Source organism: Dipteris shenzhenensis, chromosome 21 (genome assembly GCF_047967505.1).
Source record: "Dipteris shenzhenensis isolate YYH24624 ecotype China chromosome 21, Dip_SZ_1.0, whole genome shotgun sequence".
NCBI classification, from domain to species: domain Eukaryota; kingdom Viridiplantae; phylum Streptophyta; class Polypodiopsida; order Gleicheniales; family Dipteridaceae; genus Dipteris; species Dipteris shenzhenensis.
In genome coordinates, this window is record NC_141616.1 from 27,390,629 (window position 1) to 27,402,431 (window position 11,803).

Sequence of the window (11,803 nt, forward strand, 5' to 3'; positions counted from 1 at the left end):
AATCTTGAGCTACAGTCTCCTGCACAGTGTCGTGACCTGCCTGCGGATGGTCCTCCATCTCCCCTTTCCGGGATCTCCTACACAAGTGTCTCAACTCCCTGGGCTACCGTCTCCTACACAGTGTCATGACCTGCCTGCATATGGTCCTCTACATCTCCCCTTTCCAGGGTCTCCTGCACATGTGTCTCAACTCTCTGCCATCTCTGAGCTCGTACCTAGGGCTGCTCGTGCTGCTAGCTCTCCCTCTGTCTCCGTCTCCTCCGAGCTCTCCGTGAAAGCTGTACCACTTGGGGCACCTCCAAGTCCTCTGAGTCCACTGGAGACTCTCCCAGAGGAGTCTCTTCTCGCTCTGCAGAATGAGTCGAAGCAGGCTCAGGGACCCCTAAAGGCTGAACTGTAGGCTCTGGGTCACCCGTAGGATGAGATGGATCCGGAGTCCCTGAACGAGGCCGACGACTAGGGCAATCCATAATAAAGTGACCTCTCTTCTGACTGAAAAGACACTGATCAGGAAGACCCTCGTACAAAACCCTCTGCTGAATCTGGATCCCATCTCCCGTGGAGTACGAAATCAAAGTAGGCAAAGGTCGAGGAGGGGGGAACTCTGAAGTGAGTCTGACTCTCGTAACACCTGTACCAGCAAGTGACTGAGCATAGGAAAGTCTAGCACCTAATGGGATGATTGTACCTGCCACACTAGCCATATGCTCCACAACTCTGCGACAAGAGCTGACCTCATCAGGAAGTCCAGGGAAAAGCATCCAAAAAGAGACCTGTCGCGGTCTCGAGGAAGTAGTACTGAAGTGCTTCCGCCAAGGCCACAAATGGATGACTCTGCTCTGAAACTGAATCGGAGAGCTCATAAGTACTCTTTGGGCCTGCTCTGCAAACTGAAGGCCAAAAGAAAAGTACCCTCTGCCAAGCAATCGGAAAACCGTAACTGAGACACCCAATGAGGCCATGTTGGTGTACACCCAATCACGTAACTATTGGCCTCTACCGGGTAGAAAGCCAATGATATGCGTCCAACGAAAACCCTCCTCTTCTGCCTCAATCATCTGCACATGTCGGGAGGAAAAGAAACTGTGACTTCGATCTCCTCAGGTTCGGCGACGGGAGTGGCATTAGTGCCCTCCATTGTCTCAGCTTGCGCTGTCCTGAGGGGAGGAGCTACCTCTGCAGAAAATACCCACCAAGAACTCGCAACCAACCACTAGTCAAACCCCAAGAACTTGGTTGAATGCCCCAAACTTCAGCCTGCGTGGGATAGCAAAATGAGGATCAAACCCAAGCCTGAAAACAGTCCGTTCAATGCTGAAGCAGAAACTCCGCCAATGCCCTGGAACCACGAGCAGCAACAGCCCCGGAGAGGGCCCTGATGCAGCCCAGCCTGAAGCGCAAAAGGAAAGGGGGCGGACAGCAGCAACAGCCTGAATGGCGGCGACGGGCTGGCGGCCTGGCTGGCGACCTGAAGGCAGCCTGGATGGCGGCATGAAGAGGGGCGACCTGAAGGGCAAGGGGCGACCTGAAGGGCCGGGGGGGCACGGCCAGACGGGCTGGCTGATTGCAACGGGGTGGTGGCGGGCAGCTGCAGACGGGAACTCTCACATTCTATCGGTAGGGAGATGTTGGTACATTAGTCTCCTAGACGTCTGAGTTGGCCATGCATCCATGCATGATGAACATCTAAGCCATGTTAGTTAAGCCTCTGAGTCTATACCATGCTCACTAGCCTCTAAGCCATGCTCACTTGCATCTGAGTTAGCATGGGATCCATGTCTAGTTCTACACCGTACCTCCATGGGGGGGTGTTAGGAAATGGAGTCAAGATGAGTCAGTTTGGTGTGTTCTAGTGTGAGTTCTAGTCTAGTGTGTCCTATGGATGCCACGTGTCACATTGGGAGTTATCCCATATGCATTGGTGTTCATACGTGTGTGTGTGCTCTATATAAGAGCTATACTTGTCTAGTGTCAAATCAATCAAGTATCAAGCCTACAAGCTCTTTGGTCTACCTATGAGTACTCTCATTTTGTTCATTGCTCTTGCTATTTCATTTTCATTTCATTATGTCTCTCTTTGAGTATTATTATCTCTCTCCGTAGCCTACTCTCTCTCTCTCCCTCTCCACCATGCACCTTCACATACTTCTTCTCTTGAGCCTCCTGCTGCTGCAGAAGCAATGAAACTAGCTCCTCAAAACGTTATTGGTGCCATCCTCTGGCCTGCAGTTATTGTGGTAACGAGACTATTATAGCTCTTTGGAAGCATGCCAAGAAATAGGCTAGCCATCCTGGTTGAATCCATCCTTTGACCAACTGCTGCCAACTGATCCCTCACCACCTTCATCTTGGTGATGTGGTTTCGTACTAAACCTGCCTCATCCATGCTCACACCATAGAGCTCTATCTTTGAGGTTAAGAATCCTTGCATTTTTGTTTAGCTCTTACATGTCCTCAGTGTGGTCCACGCGGCAAAGAAAGTGTCCGATGTATGAATGTAAGAAGTACCACATCCATCGTGATGCCAATTATAATTGCCAAGGCCTCCGCATCACGTACATGTCATGCTCTCGCAAAGGGGGATTCTTCAACAGGACCTAAAGACTCAAACTCAGATGGTGACTGTGACTTAAAGGGGGACAACACAAAAAACCACAGTTGGAGCTTGACGGTCCAGGTAATTGGATTTGTGCCTGGGATATGATGTTTCGGGTATGGTGTTTGGTTGCAGACCTAGCCAGATGGAGGACGGGTTGAAACAGACCCTGAGAGCTTGGTGTCTGGAGGACTTCACGCTGTTCACACATCATGAGGGGGACAAGTGGAGGAGGTTGGCACCTGCAGAGTTCAAGTTCAAAGGCGGGTTCCTGATTGAAGGTGGTGGTGCCATCAGGTGCTGCCAAAGACGGAACTGTGTGCCAAACAGGTGTGCGAAAGCAAAATGGGACCTGGTGGAGCAAGAGCCACTGGTTGAAAAGCCAGAGAAGGACTATTTTAACATTGGACTTTTCCCGAGGGCTACGACACGGGAGCTACTGGAGTATCATCATGGATGTGTTGGTGTTGGGCCAAGATGGATCGGTGAGAGGGGTGTTGGAAATGGATAGGTCACCTCCCCGTTTGTAAGCTCTCAAATGAGGAGAACATTGGGGGGGGTGAACCTAGGGTCTAAGTGATGGCCACATGGGCAGCATCATGGCTGCCATGGGGGCAGGGATCAGATAAAGAAAATGGTAAGCAAGGGGCTGCCACATGGACAGCAGCAAGGCTGTCATGTGGGGAGCACAAGAGAGGTATACCTGGCACCAAGGCTGATGCAGATTGCGCTAACATCAAGAGATGTATGGACTGGGTACAGGTGCTTGGAGCATTCTATACGGAGTTCCACATGGCCTGACAAGAAGCGCATCAAGAGCTGGTAGATGGAGCAGATATGCTGCGGGTACGAAGGTGCCTAGGGGATGCATTGTGCACGAGATAGGCCTGCAATAGGGCATGAAAGAGGGCTGAAACTGGCCATTGGCGCAATTCCATGTGGCAGGTCAGCCCAGCAAATGGCCCTGGGGGGCCTGGTTTTGTGTGCCCCTTTGGGACGGTTTTGTGGCAGACCAAGTCCACCAGCAAGGGGGTCAGTTCAGCCCCCTGCTGGGTCCGTTATTTCTGGACAGGCCTTGGGGCCTATTTAGGTGGCCCTTGTGGCCTCATTTGACATCATCTGGAGCAGCCCTCTGAGAGCAGACAGGAGCTGCAAGAAGGCGAGCTTTGGGCCTATCCACAGGAGGTGAAGGTGACCCCGAAGGAGCTGCAGAGTGAGTTTGAGTGGCAACCCACCTGGGCTGAGCTTCCAGACAGCAAGGTGGAGAGATCCTTTGGACAGAGAGTCTACATACACTCAGTGGAGCACACGGGCTCAGAGATCTAGAGGTGCTAGGCATTTATTAGAAGAACCTTTTGGTATTGTATCTTGTCCAGTTTGTGGACGGACAGAAATCTAAAGTGTTGCTTCTATATTGTCTATGAGCACAGCCTATTTGCTAGTCTGCACATACACATGAATGTTGTGAAGTAGACACACTTGATGAAGCATTGATTCCATAGTGAACACTTCCACGTGTAATTCCTGGGCTAACTATCAGTCTTCCGCTGCGGGATACCCTCTGTGAGAAAGGTCATTTCTCTAGCAGACCGGTCAAAGGCTGACTGATCAACAAAAGCTGACCGGTCAAAGGCTGATTGATCAAAAGCTAAATAATCAAAGGCTGACTGGTCGAACCGACCAGATCAGGTCGGTTGGCTAGCTGTTCAACCGACTAACGAGCCTGACCCAACCCTACATAAAGGGCTCCTTGGGCACTTTGTAGGCATTTAGTCCTGCACCTACTCAGCCCTGCTCCTGCCCTCTGTGCGTGCCAAATCGCTCCAAGGACAACCATACACGCAGTGTATTTCAGTTTCAGTTCAGCACATTCTCTCCCACACTGCTCTTAGCTCTCTCAGTCACTTTCATCTCAGTTCATCTGTCTCACTCACGCAGTAACTCTGCATGCACGTGGACAGCACTAGCCTCGCAGACGTGTCCATCATCAGTGGGAGCAGCATTGAGGTCTTGCTATTGATTGGAGCTACCTCTCAGGTCTTTTCATGTTCACAGCGTTCTCTTCAGAGTTGCATTCCGTGCGCTCTAGAAGAGTGTCTTTTGTATTTCCAGTTTTCCAAGTTAAAAGCCAATTCTCCCTTACATTGGGAGGGGGCCCTGAGTGGGTGAGGGGCTCAATCAATTGTCAGCTCTCTTTCGCTTACCCTTATCTCCTACTCTCCCTCTCTCTTTCTCTGTGGTGCATAAGTGAAAGACACCTCACTAAAGGTTTAAAGAAGGTCTTGCTGCAATTACACGATCATTAACCATAGCATGTTATAGTTCTTGATTTCCCCGAGTCTCCACTTTTTTCAATAGTGATTTACGAGAGGCCTCTTACAACAAGATGACTTTGGACCTTCATTTTCTATAGTTGATAGTTGGATTTGTTCAGCTTGTCGGTCTCCTCAAGATCTAGCCACCTTGAGGTAAACCTTTAGTGAGTTGACGAGCTTTGTGACTTAACTCAACATCAAACTTCCTCAACTCGAGATGAACTCCTTCATTTAGTGTTGATGTAGACTTAGAAGATTTCAGCAACATGTCTATGAGACCATGTTTGCAACTAGGCTATGATATCATGCCAGAAACCATGATATATTCTGATACCATGGAGATACCATGTCAAAAATCTGGACTTGGCTTGTTGTCCTCGAACAGACATAGCGAAAACTCGTTATCACTTGAGGGACAACTGACAAGGCAAAAGCTTCTCGAATCATAGCCCTTTTTCGACCAGTCTGGAAGAGGAGGTCTATATGGATAAGCCACATTGCTTTGAGGTTAAAGATAAGGAGAAGGATGTTGGCAAATTACAAAATCTTTTATGGATTGAGATAAGGACCTCCTCCTTCGTACTGTAGATGAACATTTTCAAGAAAAGGGATTCAATAATATTCTTTTTATTATAATCTCTACACATAGGCTGATGGCAAAGGCAATATAATCCTTGCGGTGTTATACATGTCATCTCTTTTATGGATTGAGATAAGCACCTCCTCCTTCGTACTGTAAATGAACATTTTCAAGAAAAGGGATTCAATAAAATTCTTTTATTATAATCTCTACACAAAGGCTGATGGCAAAGGCAATATAATCCTTGTGGTGTTATACATTGATGACATAGTCATCAATACCAATAACAAGCACCTGATGAAACTTACCAAAGAGGACCTGAATAAAGCTTTTGAACATGAAACACCTTAGCTATATGCATTATTTTTTGGAATAGAAGTCTCAAGAGTCAAGGATAAAACATTCATATCCGAAACAAAGTATGCAAATGAAATCCTCAAAAGATTCAGCATGGAGGCTTACAAGCCAATACATACACTGATGAATCTTGGTGAGAAGTTATCGAAGAATCAGATAGTCCTAGAGTGGATAGAACTTTATATAGGAAACTCCTAGGTAGCCTAATATATTCGACCACCAACATACTGGACATAGCTTTTTTAGCTATTGCAGTGTCCCAATATACAGCTGATCCAAAGAAATGCCATTGGAAGGCAGCCAAGATTCTTCGGTATGTCAAGGGAAGACCGACTTTTCTAATAGAACATAAAAGAAGCAATGATTTAAAACTATCATGATTAACTCATATTGATAGGGCAGGATGTCCAAATGACCAAAGGACATGACCGGTGTAAAACCGAATCCATTGTTCATCAAGGGAGAGTATTGGAAAACCTTGTGACAGACTTGGATATAATTCATTAAATCACTACTGGGCTGGTTTTGGGTTAGGATTATTTAAAGGTCAAAAGACTGCTCATTAGACCTTGTGACCCATATTATGTCATTGACTGGTGGTTAGAGATGTCATCGACTGGTGGTTAGAGTTTTAAGGGGCCACATGATATGGTGTACCCGCAACATGGAGGGGATGGGTGCCACATGGTACTAAATCAATGATCTAGCTCATTGCTTTGCAAAGTGTCACACAGCATCTATGCATGCCTGTTAGTGCATTCTGAATGAAAAAACTCACATATGAGGGGGCTGAAGCCCTAGCCTCGGGGAGAAGTGGCTGAGGCCCTAGCCTCGGGGAGAAGCCTCCGGGTGGCTTCACCCTCACACATCCTCACTTCCTCAATAGGGTTTGCTATGTATTGGGTTCATTGTTTCATTTTGCAGTTAGTTGCTGCGTTTCAGTTTTGGTACTTTCATTGTAGGCAGCGTTGGCATTTTTCATCTCAGTAATTCAGATTGGTATGTGCGTGGAGGGCATCACAATCTGGGCCACCACTCTGTTTTCTTTCAAGAACATGTATTGCGGAAATATGACACAAGATGGTTGATAGTGTAGAAGTTTACTAGGTTTATCAAGAGCTTTCAAACATACCGCCTTTATCAGCGCGTTCCAAGCAATCCCACCCAAGGACTCCTGTTCTTTCTTTGACTTCAGTGGCATAAGCCTGCTGACAAGTATTTGACATGCGCGACTCACAGCTTCGCAACTTCCTTCAGAGGCAGTGCTGCCTCCTGTTATTCCACCATGCGGCAGGCTAATGCTATCTGCCTGCACAATGCGTACCTTCAAAGATTCTGAGAATGCTCTATCTGCTGGAAACAGCTGACAAAGTCCATATATAGCAGCCTGCTTCACTTTGGTCCATAAGCCTTGCCCTATCTCGATTCCTCCAACCTCAACCACCACAGAACCATCCGCAAAGATACTAACTCTTGCAGGTCTGGACATTTGCTCTACATTGTATATACATGGTATCATTGATAATCCCCTTTTTAACCACTTATTGGTTAGATTGAAATTACGAACAGCTTTTTCTGTTGCCTCCATACGCTTTGACAGTGTACTCCAAATTGAAGGTAGAGTGTATCCTTCAGAACTATCAATATTAGAATCACTGTGGAAAACTTTGAGACTGTCAAGCGTGTGCATGTTCCTTTCAATCACTGTGTGCACATCTAAACCCAAGGCGGCCGCAATGTGCTCAAGCACAGTATCAGCAATGAATGATCCCTGAACATGACCTGGTGCTCGCATGGATGATTTACTAGATAGATTTGTTTTGCATACTTTGTACTCAACATTCAGGGATCCCCAGTTGTATTTTTTTAGCCCCCCATGAACCAAAAAGGGAATAAGTGGACTGAAGTCTTCTGACCAGCCGGCATCAATAAAAACCTTTGCTTGAAGACCAGTCACCTTGCCACTAGATGTGAAGCCAACCGAATAAATTGTCTTAGTTGGATGTCGTCCACCCATCATGCTCATGTCAGCGTTACGGTCCATATACATTCGCACAGGACATCTGAGCTTATATGCTGCGACCGCGCATGCTGCTGCCACCTGAGACTCCAAAAGTCAAATAAGAGGGAAGACTGTTGGAGTGTGTCTTGAAAATTAATACTAAGATTGAATGGCTTATTTAACAAAGATGAAAATACATCATTACCGTAATGTTCCTGAATCCTTTCCCTCCAAAACCACCCCCTACTCTTCTTGTTATTACCCTGATGTTATGAGCTGGAAGACCAAGACAAGCAGAGATACATCCTTGTAAAAAATCAGGGCTTTGACAAGAGCTATAGAGCTGCATGCAGTCATCTTCATCTGGAATGGCTAGAGCTGTTTGGGTTTCCATGTAGAAAAAATATTGTGACCCTGTCCTCACCTATAAAAATCAAGTGTTAGTTGCATGTGCCCCAACCAATGAACGCTTTCCTCCTGAGCGGTGAGCATTTCCAAAAGAGATCAATGTGGACACTTTCTTCTGAGGAAATGCAAATTCATAATGTTACTTATTACAAAACAATTACCTCAGCCTCTTCGATTCTGTGGTCTGCTTCAGAAAATCCCTTATCAATGTCTCCTACTTGTTTTGGGTCAAAGTAAGGTGGAGCTGGAAAGAATGCATTATTTTCCACTGCATCTTCAATAGACAGCACAGGTGATCCCAAGCTATCCAAATCATACTCCACTTTCACTCTTTCTGCAGCATCTTTTGCATGTTGTGGAGAATCTGCAATCTGGATAACCAAATGCACAGAAATTCTATACTTTGGATATAGAGAACTTAGGTCGAACAAGATTGTTCTTTCTTCTTAAAATTCACAGCACAGAAAATGTTTTCCTCCGACTTTGTATTTTTGCCTGTGCTTTCAACTCCTTTCAGAATTTGTTTTCGTTCTAGTTTTATACAGGGCAGAGAAGCTCAAAATGCATATTCATACTTCCATTAGACGCTGTGAAATTCTACCATACGTATTGAAAACCCAGAAGATGGATTGAATGTATACCACAACACCTAGGGGATGGCCGACGTACTCTGCCAGATCTGTTGCGAAAAGGTTTTCTGGCGCACCAAAACGTGTAGCTCCAACGTTTGCCCCAGATTTGGGAATGTCATCAGCAGATATATATGCTACTACACCAGGAGATGCAAGTGCGAGTTTTGGATCAACAATTTTGATCTTGGCATAAGCTTTTTCACTTGAAACAAATGCTGCAAAGAGACAATGATCTGGAGAAGGGATGTCATCCACGTAGACTGCCTCTCCTGTAACCACAAGAACCGTCAATCCCACGACCTATCGTTGAACAAATGCGCAAACAAATTATAGTGTCCGGATAATCTGCTTCACAAGTCCCGCGTCAAAGATGCTGATAAGCGATCCAAATACCAGGGTGGCTACGTTGGAGTAAAAGGAATCGAATCGCTTATTTGTTTGAAGGAACAGACAAGCCATCAAAGCCCGAGGAGAGTCTAGAATAAAGAAAACATAGGGCGCTATCTACCTGCTGCTTGAATTTTAGCTTCGAACTTTTGTATCGGTTTGCCAACTGAATAGTTCTCCTCACAAGGTGGTACAGTTTGTTTCCCAGATATGTGAATCCCATCAGTGCATGTTTTTGAATGGTTGGACTCTATGGAGGCGTTCTGCTTTCCGTTGGAAAGCCTTACTTCATCTCCGTTGGAAACATTGAGTGAACCATTGGCCAAAGGGTGCCTCAGCTTTTCCGGCAACATTGGTCGGAAAAAATCAAATAAGAAGCCAACGGCGATACTAGACCTGAAACTGGCTTTCCTTGTTCCTTTCAAAGGAGCTGCTATCTCAGTCTTTAACATCTCGATGGCTTCAAGGAGAACCTCCGAACTCATCGTTTTGCCGATAAGGAAACTTTCTACTGTAAGTGCTCGAATCGCGTGCTTCTGTCCAAATGCACCAAACGCCAGTTTTACGTCGATGATCGTATGCTTTTCACCGGATGGATTTGTTTCGGATGAGGCCGAGACGTCTGCAAGGAAAGCAGCGTTGAGAAGTGCCAAAGAATTTCCCAGATGACGTGGGGCGGCCCTGTAGCTCTTGAAACAGCGCGTCGTGCAGGAATTATCGTGAGGATTTCTGTCACCAAGAACTTCTGCCAATTCTTCACGTTCATCACGCGATAAAGGTATAGAAATCGACTCCAATATTACACCAGGCTCTAGCGAACCCTTCTGTAAGAAGTCATCCATGCGCAAAACGGAGACCTTTCCATTGGCACTTCTCAGCTTGAGAGTCACACCTATAGCTAAGAACAGAGTCGCCAGATCCGAGTCGAACGACAACTGTTGAGCCATGATCAAGTTACCGCCGATGCTGGCGCGATTGCGCACATGAGGATTGGCCACTCTTTCCAGGTGGGAAGCGATCCCTCGAAACACCGAAGCATTGGCAGATTGTGCAGTCCGCGACTTGTCCTCCAGTGCATCGATCAGCTTCGTGATACTCACAGCAGATCCAACCTCTATCGAATCGCTCGTCTCTGCAAGTGTTAGCAACTCGGGAACATGGCTAATGTCGATGTACACCTTCGGCTTCTGATCCTTGTAGTAGCCGGAGCTCGTGTTTCCCACGACCAGTTTCACTCCAGTTCTGCCCTGATCGAGCCCCTGATGCAGTCGCAAAGCTTCGAAAACGGCTTCTAAAGTAGGAGTCTCAATCCAGAGCCTCTCTTCGCCGCCGTTTGGAGCTGCGTCTAGATACTTGATATTCAGAGCAGCCAGTCCACGGTCGCAGGAAGCCGATTGTGCTCTCGAATTCAGCTCGTCGATCAGAAATTGCGGGAAGACAGGATCTCTCCCCGGAGAGTACGCAGGCAGAAGATTAACATCGGCCTCTTTAGCAGATGTCCAGAACGTGTTTATGCCCAGGTCTTCTACGTCGACGTCTGCAGCGAAGCTCTTACAAGCGTCGAGTATAGGTCTGTAGCCCGTGCATCTGCACAAGTTTCCAACAATTGCCTTCTGTGCGTCTGCCACGGAAAGGTTCGGCAGCGTGCGCAGGTCCTTGTGAGGTTGGCCATCGGATTTCTTCGATTGAGCACGGCGCAAGCAGCCGTACATGGACATGCACATTCCAGGAGTGCAGAAACCGCACTGAGAGCCATGGAAGCCGGCGATTCTCTCCTGCACTGCATGGAATCCCTTCTGCGTGCTGCCGAGCCCTTCGATGGTGGTGACGGCGCAGCCATCGAGGGAGCAAAGCAAGGTGAGGCAAGAATTGACGGTGAACTCTTCAACCCGGCGAGAGGAAACGTCGTAGGTGGAGAGGAGGACGAGGCAAGCGGCGCAGCCACCTGTGAGGGGTAAAGGAAAGAGGAATGTCTCAAAAGAAAGATTTGGAGCTGGATGGAAAGGAGAGGGAGGGGGGAATTACCTTCAGAGCAGGAGAGTTTGGTGCCGGAGAAGCGAGTGTGGAGGCGGAGGAAAGAGAGCAAGGTGAGGGAGGGATCGGGGGAGGGGAGGAGGAAGGGGGAGCCATTGACGGAGAAGAGGAGGGGGCGGGATGACGAAGAAGAAGGAGGAGGTTGGAGCGCCATAGCCAGAGCTTGAGGTTGGCTATGGCGATTGCTGCTCGTGGTTGACTAAGATTGAGCACAGGCCAGCCCAGCCCAGTAGTGGAGCCTGGAAGAGAGAACCTTTATACAAAACTTGGCCCAACATGGACGCTTCCATTCATTTAATGCATGCTCTTTAAGAGGATAGGGGATACTCATGTAATGTTGGCCATGGTGATTGTTGCTAAGCTCGGCTATTTTTTTCCTTATGGCTATGGCTATGGAGATGCTTACACAGAAAGTAGGAGCATGAGGCAATGAAAGTGAAACCTCCCATTGAAAATGCATACGTGATAACACAATTTAATAAAATTATTGAT

General features: G+C 47.3%; 1 protein-coding gene across 1 annotated transcript in view; it reads right to left on the reverse strand.

Annotated features, from left to right (window-relative positions):
• LOC147888703 (putative aldehyde oxidase 2) overlaps positions 1 to 11,495 on the reverse strand; it is a 40,788-nt gene extending 29,293 nt beyond the window's left edge. The window contains exons 1-6 of the mRNA XM_087392465.1: positions 11,303 to 11,495; positions 9,399 to 11,222; positions 8,900 to 9,159; positions 8,420 to 8,629; positions 8,056 to 8,274; positions 6,981 to 7,949 (exon numbers count right to left, since the gene is read on the reverse strand). Of these exons, the coding sequence (XP_087248591.1) occupies positions 6,981 to 7,949; positions 8,056 to 8,274; positions 8,420 to 8,629; positions 8,900 to 9,159; positions 9,399 to 11,222; positions 11,303 to 11,465 (3,645 nt within the window). The 5' untranslated portion in view covers positions 11,466 to 11,495. The remainder of the gene's footprint in view (positions 1 to 6,980; positions 7,950 to 8,055; positions 8,275 to 8,419; positions 8,630 to 8,899; positions 9,160 to 9,398; positions 11,223 to 11,302) is intronic.
• Between the last annotated feature and the right edge of the window lie 308 nt (positions 11,496 to 11,803).